The sequence below is a fragment of the Diaporthe citri genome (assembly GCF_014595645.1).
Source record: "Diaporthe citri strain NFHF-8-4 chromosome Unknown scaffold_6, whole genome shotgun sequence".
Taxonomy (NCBI): Eukaryota; Fungi; Ascomycota; class Sordariomycetes; order Diaporthales; family Diaporthaceae; genus Diaporthe; species Diaporthe citri.
The window spans coordinates 813,574-829,342 of record NW_025064851.1 but is presented as its reverse complement, the minus strand read 5'-3'; the positions used below and the strand labels follow the sequence as shown (position 1 = coordinate 829,342).

The 15,769-nt window shown below is 54.0% G+C and overlaps 4 protein-coding genes across 4 annotated transcripts; 2 read left to right on the top strand and 2 right to left on the bottom strand.

The window, feature by feature from the left end:
• Positions 1–483: 483 nt before the first annotated feature.
• Positions 484–2,614, top strand: INS49_012247 (uncharacterized protein; the record flags this gene model as incomplete). The annotated part of the gene is made up of 2 exons (XM_043172951.1): positions 484–2,436; positions 2,513–2,614. 2 exons carry the CDS (start codon positions 484–486, stop codon positions 2,612–2,614), a joined length of 2,055 nt encoding a protein of 684 aa, XP_043022248.1.
• A 2,518-nt stretch (positions 2,615–5,132) lies between these two features.
• INS49_012246 (uncharacterized protein) lies at positions 5,133–5,588 on the bottom strand (the record flags this gene model as incomplete). Its single annotated transcript, XM_043172950.1, has 1 exon — positions 5,133–5,588. The coding sequence occupies one exon, from the start codon at positions 5,586–5,588 to the stop codon at positions 5,133–5,135; it is 456 nt and encodes a 151-aa protein (XP_043022247.1).
• Positions 5,589–7,389: 1,801 nt separating this feature from the next.
• On the top strand, positions 7,390–11,132 carry INS49_012245 (uncharacterized protein; the record flags this gene model as incomplete). Its single annotated transcript, XM_043172949.1, has 4 exons — positions 7,390–7,585; positions 8,123–9,461; positions 9,787–11,064; positions 11,126–11,132. The coding sequence occupies 4 exons, from the start codon at positions 7,390–7,392 to the stop codon at positions 11,130–11,132; spliced, it is 2,820 nt and encodes a 939-aa protein (XP_043022246.1).
• Positions 11,133–11,361: 229 nt separating this feature from the next.
• INS49_012244 (uncharacterized protein) lies at positions 11,362–12,914 on the bottom strand (the record flags this gene model as incomplete). Its single annotated transcript, XM_043172948.1, has 2 exons — positions 11,362–12,643; positions 12,715–12,914. The coding sequence occupies 2 exons, from the start codon at positions 12,912–12,914 to the stop codon at positions 11,362–11,364; spliced, it is 1,482 nt and encodes a 493-aa protein (XP_043022245.1).
• Positions 12,915–15,769: the final 2,855 nt, after the last annotated feature.

The following is a 15,769-nucleotide window of genomic DNA, read 5'->3' as shown; positions in this document are numbered from 1 at the left end:
CGGAACAAGAAGGACAACCGCGAGGATGAGGCACTGGCCGGATAAATCAAAACGGATGCGCGCAATTCATTGCCATGATGGAATGAATATTCCTAAGAGTTGACCTTCGAGGATCATATATGGGCGTTGTTAAACCACGGTAGGAACCTCTGCCGCCAGTCACTGAGTGCTTTTCACTGGGCACCGTTGACAAAATATTGACCCATGGCCATTCACAGGCTACAAACACTCCTGTCCAAAGTATTTAAACCCTCGTTAAAATAAACCCACTCTTCCTAACTCTTCCTATCGACGACAACACAACTTAAGTGGACCAAGCCAACGCCCACCCTAGCTGTTGCCTAGCTGCTCCCTGGACTACCTGGTAAGAGAACTCATCTCTCACATTTCGTCTAAGTCTTCTTATTGACCCTTGGCCCTCAGCCAGACCTTGGACGACAGACTCTATTGGCCACTGTCAACAATACCACCACACCGGCCAAGATGTCCGATATTGACAGCGACACGGTCTCAGTGCCTATTGAGGAGCAACAGACACTCGATCTCGTGCACCAACTTCTCCGATCATTTCAAAATGGTCGAAGCGGCATGGTCTTCGCTTGCGGGGGAAAAGTGCCCATCCCCGTTGCCAACACCACAGCTCAACAAACTCCAATGAATATGAGCTCAGCACCGATCTGCCCACCCGTCATTCTCCGCTGGGACCCCGGCTCGACATCTATCCCTGCCGCGGAGTGTAAGCTCGAGTTCCCTCTGGACCACTCTGTCAACACAACGGTGAACAACATGAAGCAGTTGCTTCGGGACATGCAGCCTGCCACCTATGGATACCAAGGTCAGGATGTCCTAGACGAGTCATACCGCAAGGCCTCCAAGCTTGACCCTTCTCACTTTGCGTGCACCTTCAGTCCCCACGAGCTAGGCATCATCGACGAGGTTGCGCGGATCCTTCTGCCTGGATTCGAGGATAAGACCAAACCGAAAAAATACGCGTACACGCTTTGCGAGCCACAGATCCAGCCTGTTAGCGTGATGCGATCTGAGCTGTACAAGCTCAATGTGTACGCTGGGCCGTCCGGTCACTTCAAGGCCCACGTCGATACGCCTCGGTCGACCGAACAGATCGGATCCCTCGTCGTTTGCCTTCCATGTGTCCACCAAGGCGGTCAGTTGGAGGTGCGCCACGAGGGTCGGACCATGACGTTTGATTGGAGCATGCCTGAGACTGCCAGACCTGAGATCCAGTGGGCTGCCTTCTACAGCGACTGCGAACACGAGGTCATGGAGGTCACCTCCGGCCACCGGATCACCTTGACATACAACCTCTACGCGAGCTCAATCACCGGCTCTCCACAGGTCGGCAATGGCCTCCTGGATTCGACTCAGCTCCAGTCCCATGGCATCCTTCACTCGCTTTTCCTCCAGGAGAACTTCATGCCCGACGGCGGCTATCTGGGCGTCCATACTTCTCACGCATACCCGCACACAAGCAAGTCGTCACGACTCCCTTCCACACTCAAGGGTGCTGACATGGTCGCATGGGAGACGTTCCGCTCCCTTGGCTGCGGTGTGAGGCTTCGACCCGTCGGCGAGCTGTCGGAGTTTGACCACTACGGACACAAGTATGACGAACCATGCCCTGCGGCGGACTTCACCGATACGTCGTCTGAAGGCGATCGCAGCCACACCGACAACGAAGAGCTGATGTATCCTCCCAGCGAACCGGAAGACAAAGAGGCTGACTCAGACGACGTGGACTCGGACGAAGTGAACTCGGGCGACGTAGACTCTTCCAAGGGAAGTGATGACGACCAGCCCATGGCTGAGAGTGGACCTCTGGCGAGCGGGTCTGACACGAACGCCGTGCACGCCTCGCAGCAAGATGAAGGTGACCAGCCCATGGCTGAGCAGCCGGGACCTCCAGCGAGCGGATCAGATCACTTGGTGACAGACTCGGTCGACACGCAAGCCGCACAGGTAGGTTACGGTGATCAACCCATGGTCGAAGTACCCAAGCCCTCGCCAATCGGGCCTGAACGCTGGATGATCGACGCGGATGAGGTGGAGGCTCTCCAGCAGGAGCTCAAGGAGTACCAGTCTCTGCCCAACAACGACTTTCAAGGGCTCGAGCCCGCAGGCCGTCTCATTCCAAGACGCAAGATAGACGAAAAGGACGAGGAGGTCGCCGAAGCCGAGTTCGAGAAGATCGGACTGGAGGGCGGGTGCCGGGTCCTTGGCAACGGCCTATCGTTCCACATCGATCGCAATCTCATCGAGGACGATGTGGAAATGGGAGCACTGTTGGATCGTTGGATTGATCGAAAGGCATCGAGACAGGAACGCACCGCGAAGCAGCCGGGTCGCGTGCTTTACGAGGAGGTTGCGTGGCTCAACCACTGCGGGATTCACAAGGAGCCACAGATCTCCTATGGAATTGTAAGTTGTACCCGATAAGGCCTCTCCCTTTTGTATTGGTCTCTTACTGATTGTTTGGCTGCTCCCCCCTTTATAGTACGGCAACGAAGCCGAGACTGCCATTATGTACTCAACTTGTGGTATAGTGGCGGAGGTTCCTCCGTACACCACGCGCAAGGCACTGCTGCGAAAGGAGTAGTCTAGACGATCGGAACTGGAAGCCGGCACAGGCCAAGTTTTCTTCACGCTGTGGCCTACGCTGCCTCGAAGACGATCTGCTACGACATTGCAGGTGTTGCAGATAAGAGTGAGGACCTTTTCAGGGCTGGGTCTAGAGCTGCTTATTGAGGTCGACGATGCTAGCTTCCAACTAGCTGGGTGAAATTATCACTGCGCTCGGACTTGACTTGAGAGACGAAAAATACATTGGTATAGCATGAGACGCATAATAGAGCGTATATAGATCTGCTTCCTCATACCGTCTTTTCCGGGCTCGTGAGATACTGTGATATCATACGCATGATCCAGCGAATCAGTGCCACCAAGGTCAGGTGGGCTTACGAAAGCTTGCTGATGTCCAGAATATTCTTGAGCAGTCACTCTGGCACTCACCTGGAAGCCTAGTCTAAGACACGTATGTTTCGTTGTCATAATATCACTGCCCCACGAGATGGCTACCTTCGAGGGCTTGGAGAAACGTGTCGGTTGCTCCTGTAAGGAACGGCTCAGACAGCATTCAGTTTCGGGAAACGGAGCCACTTCCAGCTTTTATGTGCACTTTTCTACGGGTCTGACTCTTCAGCCGCTCCCCAAGGCCCCCTCAGCCGAGAGGTGATCTTGCTTCAGTTCAAGATCACCCCTCAAACATTATCTCACCCACGTGTAACAGGCTGCTGGCTAGAAGTAGTACACTCGCTTCGGTCTCAATGCTGACTGCATGCAGATCTTTTCGGCTCAGTGTGACTTGCTGCAGCTCGCACATCTGCGAGCAGCAATGAGAAGATTTGGGATGCTGACTTTAATATACCTTGCAGGAAGCCATGCCGCTCCTAATGCGTTAGTCTGCTTCGTGACTGGTCGATATGTCGTTTGTGCTAGTAGTATGCTGTGGAACCCAATATTCGGACTATATTACTCAAACAGACATGAAAGTATTCAAGCTACCTGAGTTGACGGTATTAAAAGGCTGGAGTGCCCATGGCCCCTGGGTCGAGATCTTTCGCCCAGCTTTTCTGTTATCGTTGTGTCGAGCCTGATCAGGCACAAGCACTCCGCAGCTCTGAAGATGTTTTCCAATCGTGTCATGGTGATTGGTGCCGGACTTCTCGGGTACACCGCAGGCCTGGGTGTCCCGAGGATGGAGACTGACTTCTTTGGAGCTGAGCATATCCAGCCGCGATTCTCTCCATTTCAGCCTCATCAAGTTGACTTTATGAGGAGGGATGGCAGTTGCGGGTCTGGGAGGCATCCATGTAAGTGTTCTGCACGGCGGACGAGACTCCCTCGACTCGCACTAGACTACTTACCAACGCTCGCGAGCCAGGCTCCGATATCAACTCGACACTATGCTGTGCAAATACAGAATACTGCATGATCAACGAAAATACACTTGAAGCACGGTGTTGTGATTTAGGCTCGACTTGTGGATCTTCATGCGGCCAGGACGAATACTATTCTGCCATCACAACCACGCAAACGGCTAGTGGCACTGTAACCACGGGAATAGCAGGTGTCTGCATCGGGCGACCGTGCTTGAGTACCAATTACTTGTGCCCTGCATCCATGGGTGGCAACTGCTGTGCTTTCGGCCAAGAATGCGCCAGCTCAGGGCAGTGCTTGGATTACGGGACGGCGGCGACCATGTCTATATGCACAAGCGGCCTTTTCAATTGTGGAATAGCCACCCAAGGAAACAGGTGCTGCCCAACGGGTGCTGCTTGTACATCTGCTTTCTCATCAGGATATTATTGCTTGAGTTCCGTCCCAGCAGCGCTCGCAGCCACACCGACAACCACATCGGCGACAGCTAATCCCTCGGATGGGAAATGACAGTGTTGCACTCAAAGTCGGCCTTGGGGTTGGAATCCCGGGAGGAATCATCACGGCCGCTGTCATCGTCTTTGCGTGGCGAATCCGCCGGGCAAAGAAGCAACGGAATCAGGAGTCCGAGACCGATCAAAAGCAAGACTACAGGAAACCGGAGCTGGCTGCTGATTCAAAAGTCGTCCCTGTTGAGCTAGACACCTGCGTCCCAGAGTTGCCGGCCCAAATTCTAGCGGCTGAGTTACCGGAAGAAGGCATCGTGGCTGAATTACCGGAAGGAGCTCCGTCGCAAATGCCAGCGCAGTCGCCTGAGCCCAGACGTTCGTGATCCGCACCAGCACGAGGGTCAGAAAACAAGCCGACGGACGATCAAGCCCCTGCAAACCTAATGTCCAACACATCAAGGCGAGGCACTACCTTCCCTATGCAATATTCTCAGGATTCGGGTAATGCATATGTGACACTGATTGGAGATGGATATGTTGTGATCCAACATAGACAAAGTAAAACACCGGATCCCGTCCGCTCTCCCATAGTTAGGCCTGTGACCGCTGAACCGCTAGGCAAGTCGTCGTCGCCGTCTGGGCCCTCCTTCCCGGTGTCTACGACTACCCGATGTGAAAAGTAATCCGTCCCATCTCTATTGCAACTGGGATTCGGGGAATTTTATAGGCCTATGTCTCATAAATGGGCCCGCACGGCGGTGTGAAGGCGTCTCGCCAGTTCTGAATCTTTTGGTCTGTAGTGCAGTCGGTGTGGCTGGTGGCTCTCTGAAACTGGGCCCGCTCCTGTTCCCGTCTGGCAGAGTCGGCTTTGATGTCAACCAGCATGGCAGTGGTAAGTGCTCTGTAGGCTGTGATGAAGTAGCCCTGGACGAGGCGGCCGGTTTCCTTGTCACCACATGTCCCCGGCCTCTGTGAGACGTCATTACCGAGATATAGAGGAAGCTCTTCTGCCAAAACCCCGCCGTCGATGCCATCGCCCGGGATGAAGAACTCGTTTTGCCGTGTCAATCGTCCGCCAATGACCATGGCCACGTGCGAGGGCTTCGGATCCGTGGTCAGCCAGCTTGATTTATCACTGTCTGGTGGAGATGGTGGCGGTTGACAGCTCTGAGGCAGCATATTCATGGCTGGGTTGGTTTGAGTAGGACGAGGATATCGGGAGGTTAAGCCTGGATAATTCGTCTTTATACAGCCGACGCCCTTTGAAATCTTCGTCGTTGTCGCTGTCACAAGTACTAGTAGCATCCACTGGTCTGGTTCTGTGTGGATGAATGACTGGATATATAGCAAGGGTCAAATCGTCCTATGATGTTCAACTGTGCCCGCTGTGCCACGCAGAGGCGGATCGTATCTTATATACATGCTCTCAAATTGGCCCCGTACGACACCCACATGGATGATGGGTGACTGTTTCGACTCACTAGAAACCCAACGCGCGGTCGCACCCACATCACATCTGTTTCACATGGTGGTCAATTGAACAAAGACCGCTTGCGCCGCTGCACAGGAGAACAAGCTGCTCCTGTTCGTGGCCATCATCTTGGGCCGGGCCATGGAAGGTCACACCGACACGACCCACAACAAGGCCTCTTTAGTACCAACAGTCTTGGGTCTCATTTCGAGGTTTGGAACGTACATGACCCGCAAGCACGCAGGCCGACCCGCCGAAAGATGAAGCCGACTCCGTCTGAAAAATCTGACGACCCCTGGGTCAAGGAAAATGTCCAGTTCTCCATGCGCACAACAGCGGATAATCGATCTTGCACAACGACAAGTTACGCGTTAAAGTCCCTCCTTACCACTGTAATAATGAGGCAGGTCTCCAATGATACCACGAATCCGCATCGCGAGGCAGCTTTCAGACTTTTGGAAACACAGCAACTACATAGCCACCGCGTGGGCCGTTTCGACCTGCTTCACGGCTTACTGACCTCTCGCTTAATTCTTGTTCCTCCTCCTCAGGTGTCACTTTACTAATTCAAATACCGACTACGCAATGTGTTTCTGACGCCAAAAAAGAAAAAAAAAAAAAACCATTCAGAGCTTCTCCAGGCAGACATGGCCTTGAGGATCGTCCTAATTATGATGCAAGTCTTTTTCCAGAACTAACAAATCTATCACATGGCTCGTCGCCTAAACGGATAAGAACAACACAGCTCCGTGAAGGTATTTATGATAGCTGGACACGGATATCAAGTTAGCAACCATAATTAATGCTAACCAAGAACATCTATTATTATAGAAAGGAAATACATAAATCTCCTAGTATTTATAATAAAGTGGGCTTTTATATGCTCAAAATTCCGGCTCTTGTCCCCTGCAACTGTATTCATTTGATTTGTCCTGCTTCCCTTGACCTGCTTCCAGTGCTGAAGCTCACTGCAAGCTTCTTGTGAGAAGTCCTTGGCCGTTCTTGAAGGCGAAACATTTTCCTCGTAAGCATTGTAACGTCCTGCTATTTCTACATACTGAACCTTCTTCCTTGATTTTGATTCCATGTGAGCGTTGATCATTCCCATTCCGCGCATTGCGCACCCACAAGTCTGCTACCTAGATATGGCTCTAAGCCCAACCTGATGGTATGCATGTGCATCTGTGTGACCATCCACTATCCCATTTTTGAAATTCTTACTGGCCCCCTAATGGCCCCCGTGATGCAGCCCTGCGATGCAACAACGTATTGCTGCCTTGCTGTAAGATCAACGTGCTGAAATCCCGCATAGTTTGTGCAGGCGTGTGGACTGAGTTCGACCTCCCACAGTCCACTTGACTGACTCCAATCCCCTCTTCCCTCCTTCTTCTACTACCCCTTGTCCTTCCTGTGGGCATTCATCTGTTCATTCATCGAAATCTCATGCTTCGGACTACTTGAGATTCCATTTGACTGCAGCTCGAACCTGGCCTTGGCTGTTTCACAACACTTAATATGTCGGGCCTTGAAGGAATCGCAGCCTTGGGCTTGGCATGTAGCATTTTCCAGGTCATCAGCTTCGGTCGCGAGACGCTGGGTCAAGTCAAAGGTGTATATCGTGATGGCACCCTCGACAAATCACTCATGCACAAGATCAACGCAATACAAGACGTGGTGTCCAATATCATTGACGTCAATATCCCCCAACCAGGTAAGCAGGAACGAAGAGTTGTCGACGTTACAAAGAAATGTGTAGGTGTTGCAAGAGGTATGGAGTCCGATTGCGCCCCCAAGTAGTTTGAATCCTCCCTAACAGATAATTGCAGACTTATAAGAAGAGATTGCCTTCCTTTTTGGTCACCATGGGCAGGCCAGCCTCCGTGAGACACTGAGGATAGCAGTCAAGGCAAATTGGCGTAAGCGTCGTCTCGAGAGAATGGAAAAGGATTTGGCCGAATCTGAGCAGTTGATGCAAACCACTTTGCTCGCCTGGATTTTGTGAGTGCTCTCTACACTTCAGACCACGTTGTCACAATGGGCAGGAAACCCGAATAATACGATGCAAGCCACGGTGTGTGAGTCATGGCCCAGCTCGAAACAAATGTCTGTCATGACTAGATTTGTTTTTTTTCTGCCTTGGGAATCCTGGTGGGTTGTAGCACGGGACCTGTTCTGGGACATCCCTTGCTCCATACTTGCATCACAACACTACTGACTATGCGTCTCTATAGTAAATCCCTGAATACAGCAAGCATAAACATTGAGTCTCTCGGACATGAGCTGCTGCAGTTCATCATTAGGTATGAGCAGGGGTACAGAGCAGCCTCTGACCTCGTGTCAAAAGAAGCCCTGCAGGTGCGAGAGGTCATCGTGAGACAGTCTGCAAAGACTGAGGAGGTCCTTCGGGCCCATTTCACACAGACTTCAGCAGAATTTGAACAGAAATTCGAGAGACATATCGAGCAGGCCAGCAGAGAACGGCTGCGAGAGAGACTACTCAAGAGTCTCAAATACCCCGGCATGAACGAGCTCACCAATCAGGTTGAGAATGCCCATGCGCGCACATTTCGTCGGCTGTTCGCAGATGCGGACGACTTCAGCTACAGCGACGACGAAGAACCCTGCAGTGGATCCGAGGAGCTGGACGAACGAGATGCATGCAGCGAAGACACTGACTATTCCACGGACAGTAAGCACAAAGAGAAGCCGCCCGAAATGGTCTGGGACAGCTTTACCGACTGGCTACAGTCAAATCTCAGCATCTACTGGATCATGGGGAAGCCAGGGTCAGGGAAATCGACACTCGCCAAGTTTGTCTTGTCTGAGCCTCGCACCAGAATCGCGCTGGAAAAGTGGCACCCCGGTGCGATTATAGCGAGCCATTTTTTCTGGCGCCCAGGAAGTCTACTGCAGCGAAGCATCAAAGGCATGCTCTGCTCACTTGTCCACCAACTGGTACTCTCCATTCCCGAAGCCTTGGAGTGCGCCGCGGAAAATGTAGCCGGACTAGATGAATGTGGCCCAGAGGACAACCACCAGAAACTCCTGGAAATTTTGGAGAAAATCAGGTTACCAAATGTCAAGATCATCGCCTCGAGCCGAAATGAACCAGTCTTGGAAAAACGGTTCAGACACGAGCCACAGCTTCGTGTGCAGGACCTGACGGCTGGAGACCTACGTATCTACGCCAGAGATGTACTATCCCATGAGATCCAAGAGCTTTTCCGCGAGGAGTTGGTCGAAAGGTCTGAGGGGGTATTCCTATGGATGATTCTGGCGGTTCAGAGCATCAACCGAGGCTTGAACAACGTAGAGACTCACACAGACCTTCGCAGGAGGGTGAGGAACTTACCCAAGGGCTTGAACGACTTGTACAAGGACATGTGGGAAAGGATGAACGAAGACGGTGATCTTTACCGAGAGAGCGCCGCTCTATACTTCAAGCTCGCCATAGCTGCTCACGGCGAACAGCTCCAGTGCCTCAGACATGGGTGGAGTGCTCTCGAGATGATGCTTGCTTCATTCGCCAAGACTCACTACGCGTTTTCAAAAAGTCCCGTCATTTCAGCAAGCCAGCTACTGAAAGAGTGCGAAGAATTCCATCGAAGGGTCGGGATCCGTTGCGCAGGGTTCCTCTGCTTGGACAGTAGCTCAGGGAGTACCTTTTTGAAAGAAGACCTGGCAGATACGCAAAGGGAGCTTATTGAATATGCAGATGAAGGGGTCTTTCGGGTCTTTCGGTTCATCCATCGGAGTACGCACGACTTCCTGGTCGACACTGTTGAGGGGCAAAATATTCTGAGACATGACGGGACATCCTTTGAGGACATCAGCATACGTATCATCAGCAGCCGTTTGAGGACTGTCGAACTCCTTGGTCTGATGCTGAAAAAGCTAATCAAAAAACCGCAGGTGGCGTCTCTACAACCCTTCGCAAATGCTGGAAGATTACCTTCCCGATCTGTCCAGCATTGCAGATGCCAGAGACAGCACTGCGAGGGAGCTTACTTCGCTTTGCTATGAGCTGTACAGCTCATCAGGTTTCCCGGTTGTCCACGAGGACGCATGTACTACACGCATCGCCGGCTTCTTCGGAGCCGTTGCAAGTTACCCCGGTCTGAATCGGTTTGCTACTTCCATCGTTCAAGAGCAGCTCAGTGGAAGTGATATCAGGTCAGCAGTCTTGTTATCCGTGGCATCCGCTCGTTGCAGTTGGGATTGCAACTGGACCGATCCGGCTCATCCTCAAGCAACCTTTCCTCTCGAACTGGTGCGAAAGTTGCTGAGCCTACCCAAGGTCGATGTCAACCTGAACTGCCCTCTGATCGGAGTATCGAATCGGAGAAAGCGTATTCTGGCAGTTGAAGAGATAGGTCCGCTTGATCATATCAAGGTATCACCGTTCGCTAGGCTCCTGGGATCTGGCCTGCTAAGACTAGATTGGAGACAGGCTCAATCGAACCGGCACCAGCACAACACGACGCAATTCTTACGACTTGTCTCTGATTTCGCCCTCCACGGAGCGGACTTTCGCAGTACCCTGTTTTTGGCCTTCCGTATTGACTACTTGACAAGAGCCCGCCCCAAAGGACAAGAGGTCTTGCCCGGATTCTTTCAGATCCCTGAACTGAAGGGTCCTGAGTGGAGCTATTTTCACCACAATAACGACAGTCCGCTGGGCGTTGTAGCCCTCCATGCAGCAACGGTAATTGAAAGAATGCTAGCCAGCTTGCCCATGACAGGCTTGAGCCGCACCGACTGCAGCGCTCGGGAGGATGGGGAAAGTTCCATCGAGAATGAAGATAGGTTCGCGGATCTTGAAAAGGCGACATCATCATTTCTGCCCCAGGGGTCTCAAGAGTACAGCTGTGGATCGAACGATCGCGTAATTGGTTTCCTCCAACCGGGTGGGAACTTTGCTGACATGCCATATCGACAAGTCAGTGATCAGGACTCTGCCCGGCTCATGGAGATGATATGGGCATGCATTTTCAAGGACGGATTGCGTAGGAATGACCTGGAAATCGGTCGTGGAGAAATCGTCGCGAGGAGCCCATTCTCCAGTATCGGCTTCAAGGACTATTTGAGGGACATGAGATGTTTTGACGAGCTTGCTGCTCACAAGCTACAATTGGAATACAAACACGGTACAGTCAAACCACCGACCGCACACACATTCAAATTCTGGCAGTGGCTGATGACAGGTCACAAATTTCAGACATATGTATGCTTTCCGGCCGCTGAGGGGAAGATTATAGGAGCCCCTGAGTGCAGCATGAAGATATGCTTATTGCTGATTATCTGCGCATGTGCAGAAGGCACGTCACACAAGAATTTAACACCGGACGATCCTCCTCCGTGGGCAACGCGCGGCTTGTATTGCTTGTGCTTCATCACATTCTTATTTTGTCACAAAGTAGTGGTGAGATGAATCGAGAAGGTTTCAGGACTGGTTTCCAATTTACTGGAATTATACAATCAATATTCTCAAGCAGCCGCAGCCTGAGCCTTCCTCCTAACCAACCTAACCCATCTCCTTCGCCTCCACTCCCCGCGTCTCCCCTCACCCTCCTCGCCCTCCTCCCAGCTAAGGTTCTTCCTCCTAAGCAAGTTAGCCCCCTCACTCCCATCCTGCTGCTCCTCCCGCACGCCAGACGCCCCCTCGCTCTCGTCATACATGTCATAGACCCACCGCTCCCCCTCGGTCTCGACCTCGACGCCCGTGATGATGCGCTCCTCGACCCACTCGCGAGACCACAGGTCCAGCGCCCACTTCTTCTCGCTCCACTCCCAGCCCTCGGGCGCGCGGACGTCCTCGAAGAAGCGCGTCCCCGAAGGCCGCTCGCCGGTGATTCGCGCCTGCGAGAGCGGGTCGTAGGGCGACGGGGAGAACACCCAGGGATCCCACTCGCCCGACCCGCCCGCGGCGTCCAGGTGCTGCAGCTCGAAGATCTCGACCTCGCGGGTCTCGGGGGCACTGTCGAGGATGATGTCGCGCGCGACAAAGGCCTCGAGGGCCGTCTGCGCCCGCTCGCCCTGCCGGTCCGCCTCGCCGCCGGGTGCGAAGTAGGCCCGCTGCTGGTCCTGCAGTGCCTTTGCCACGGCCGGGTGGGACGATACGACGACGGCCCAGCCGCCGCAGAGGGCGATGGCGCGCCAGGGCAGGAGGTGTGATGCGATGGTCATGAAGAGGGTGACGGCGAAGAGGCCGACGAAGAGGGCGGAGCTGAGGGCCTCGTCGCTGAAGTTTGTCTTGGGCACGAGCCCCGTGACGATCTGGTCGTGGCCGCGCGAGAAGTCCTCCATGCTGTTCTGCAGGTCGCGCATATTCTTGAAGAAGTCGCGACTGAGCTCCTTGACCGGCTTGACCGTCCTGGCCGGGGCGCGCGGCGGGCCGTGCGGGCTGTAGCCCAGCTCCCTGACCTCGGGCGGGTGCCTGGCCATGAAGGAGGGGATGAAGACGCCGACGAGCAGCAGGGCCATGGGGAGGACGGTGAGCAGGTAGGGGTCGAGGCACACGAGGGTGTAGACGGCGAGGAAGGAGAGGGTGTGGCTCGGGCGGCGCCAGGAGAGCAGCTTGATGGCGCGCGACTGGAACTTGAAGACGACGCCGATGCGGGCGTTGAAGCGGCGGAAGTTGTTGGACATAGTGGGCAGGGTGAAGGGCGGGCGTGAGGCCTCATAGCTGCTGAAGGAGTCGGTGGGGATGGGTGTGTTCTGGGTCTCTCCGCCGGGAGCGAGGTCGGTCGGCATCATCGAGGAGAGGAGTCTGCTCATGTCTGGTTAGAGGGACGGCACGGAAGGCTGGTGACGATGATGGTAATGCCACCATGACCTTACTTTTCTAGCATCTTGTCTTGCATATTGGCTGAAGCCGAGAGCGCAGACAGACCGCGCCATCTGCGCCCCTTGGTCTTCTCCTTCTTCACCTGCTCTGGCGAGGAGATGTTCTGCGCATCGGCATCGGTGTGAGTGCTCCCGGTGGCGTCATCGTCGGTCTGGACGGCGTTGAAGAGGAGGTCGTCGGTAAAGTTGTCCATCTTGGCCCACCCCGGTTCTCCGGATTCAGAATGCTATTGTTGGCCGGGATCTCATTCTGAGTCAGGGTGTGCCGGATTTGCGCTCGGATGCGCGAGCGCAGTTGATGCAATGCGATAGGTTGTATCTACTAGGTAGGCGCTGGTGGTTGATGTGTGAGGAGGTGAGACGCGTGTTCAGACCCGCTGCGGGCAGCTGACGACTGAGCTTGATCAGTGCAGTGCAGTGCAGTCCGGCATGTGACGCAGCCCACCTACCCGCTGCGCCTGTGCAATGCAACACAAGCAGGCTGAGCTGGTGGAGGGGACGAACGACCGCGGGCCGCTCCCGCCTGGTGGCGTCTTGCCTGATGAGCGAGCGCGGGGTGAACTAGGTGAGTACTTTTCAGTACCGTTTAGGTGCAGGCGAACCACCTACAGTGAGCTGGACGGATGCATGATACATCCGGTTTACTTGTAAGCCTCAGATCCAATGGCACGGCCGCCCACTCAGCCCTTGGACTGCGCAAGATCGGATGTCGATACTTTCGAAACCGACGGCAATGTGAACCCCGCGGTTAAGGTTCACACGGCTTGTGAGACCCTTGCCATGTCGTCATGCTGGCCTTGACTGCGGGGGTGATATCGTGAGAGTGTCAGATTGCAGTGACTGAACGGTGGGCGGACGAGAACTCCACAAGCAGCAGGCCGGACCAAGCTGCTACCAGCACGTAGACCGGGCGCGGACAGCTGCAGAGTTGCCAAAATATGTCGAGGCAGATGAAGGATGGCAGGCTGACCCGTCAGCATTATCGGTCCACGAGATTGGCAATTTCCATGCCAGAGCGCCGGAATGCCAGAATGCCAGCAGCACAGGCTGCGATAGCCCATGTTTCAAGGAAAAACAAAGCCCGCCTCTAATGTTATTAGCCCCCTTTTGATCTCCCAATCTGGGGAAGAAGACCCTCCGAGCAGGCCAAGCCATTTCGGTGATCCCCTGACCCAATTGCCACCGAGATTTCTTATGGACCACATGCATCAAAAAACTGCTAACCAAGAGTGCGCGGCACACATGTCTGCGAACCCGCGAACAGAACTTTAACCGCCCATTGCCATTCGTATCAACACAGCCCTAAATTGCGCGTGGCCATTGAACGATGTGACGTGACGCCGGCGTAATAATGGGAGAGTGAGCGCCTTTTCCATTTTCAAGCCAACCAATGATCCACGGCCAGCGTCTGTCTCTCCCGTTCGTGTCCGGGGATTAGGCACTGGGAATGCCGTTCGCGGTGGGCGAGGATCTGCTCCCGATCTTTGGTGGCAGGGTGGCAGGACGCTGTCTGTTGGAAGTAGGAAAAAAGGGTCCTGACTCTTCTGGAAGAATTGGTTGGCCGTGGATGTCCGGCACGATCCAGGTTGATGGATGAACGGGCTCGCAATGCGTCTCCACTACTGGTCGCAACTTGCAGGCCTTGTTGCCCCGAAGATGCCCAACAAGGGCCCCGTCGTGTCGTCGTGCCCGCGTGTTGTTGGCGGTATATACCAGCCCTCTTATACACACGGCAACCATGCCAAAACACACCAAAACAGAGACGCGGTCCTGCCAGTGGCGGCGAGCGGCGGCCCGTTTCAGATGCCGCTGTTTATGCCCCAGAGCAGTGGAAGATAAGCCGCGCCGGACCCGGACTGTATGTTGCTCTGATATAGACAATGTGTTGTCATAGTCCCTGTTCTGTCCTTGGGCGTCGTCGAGGCTCGGACGTGTCTTGTTGTTGCAGCGTGTGTTGCGTGCAGCAGTGTGTTGACTTTGGGCATCTGATTGCTACTGGATCGGATCCCGCTCAGATGAGGGTGGGGGCCAGTGACACCCATGCCCCCTGCCCGTCAGACACTCTGATGCTGCTCATCATCAAAGTTCATAGTTTGGTCTCTGGCCTGCCACATGTCTTCGCGACTTCTCAGGTTGTTCCCTGGTGCTGCAGGCCATCGAGGATTGGGTTGATTTCTGAATGCCCCGGTTGATGAAATGATGTCTTTCGTATTAGGTCTCGCTCGCAATATCTACTAATTAATACCTGATAGCATACTAGGTAGGGACCTACAGAAAAGCCTTGACTAATCAATGCGCATGCTCGTGCTCGGGCGCGTGCTCGAGTGCCCCTGCGTCAGTCCGTCCGTTCTGTCCGCCCGTATGCAGGAACAAAGAACGACTGTCGGTCCCTCGGAAGATGAGTCGTCAAGGCATGGCAGGTGCAGGCGCGGGAACGGAGTACGGAGTACATACGCACTGCAAATTCGGGCGAGGCTGACACTGAAGGAGCATGAAGTGCTTGATTGATTGGGCAGGATGCTGGTTGCTGTGTGCACCCAATCTGTTCATCCTGTGCCATAGGACCCATCAACACACCACAACAAGCGTGTTGGAGTGGCTGGAGCATGGTCAAAGTGGCCGCATAACGGGTCCAGTTTCTGAGGGAACAGTCAAGGTCCAAGGTTTTGGGTTTGGTATCTATTAGTTGCCTGCTGGCAGTCCAATGATGGCTCATTCTCTCTTGCTACGGCTGCCTTTCAAGCCTCTCTGCCCACCTAGGTAGGTACCTACAGTAGCTAGGTAGGCAGGTGGAGGCAGGTGGGGTGGGGAGCAGTTGGTCGGGCAATTTTCTGGTGTTGGACTGGCATATTGGGAAGGTCTGAGGTACCAAGGTACTAAGGCATGTACCTTCCCCAGCTGGACCACCTGGAGCCTCCTACTGCTGCTGTAGGTACAGTGCTTTGGTTATCAGATGGATGCGTGCAGTGAAGAGCAGTGAAGAGCAGTGAAATATGACCTTTCGCCATGCCTTCCCTTCTTATATGTGGGCTATAATGTGCATCACTGT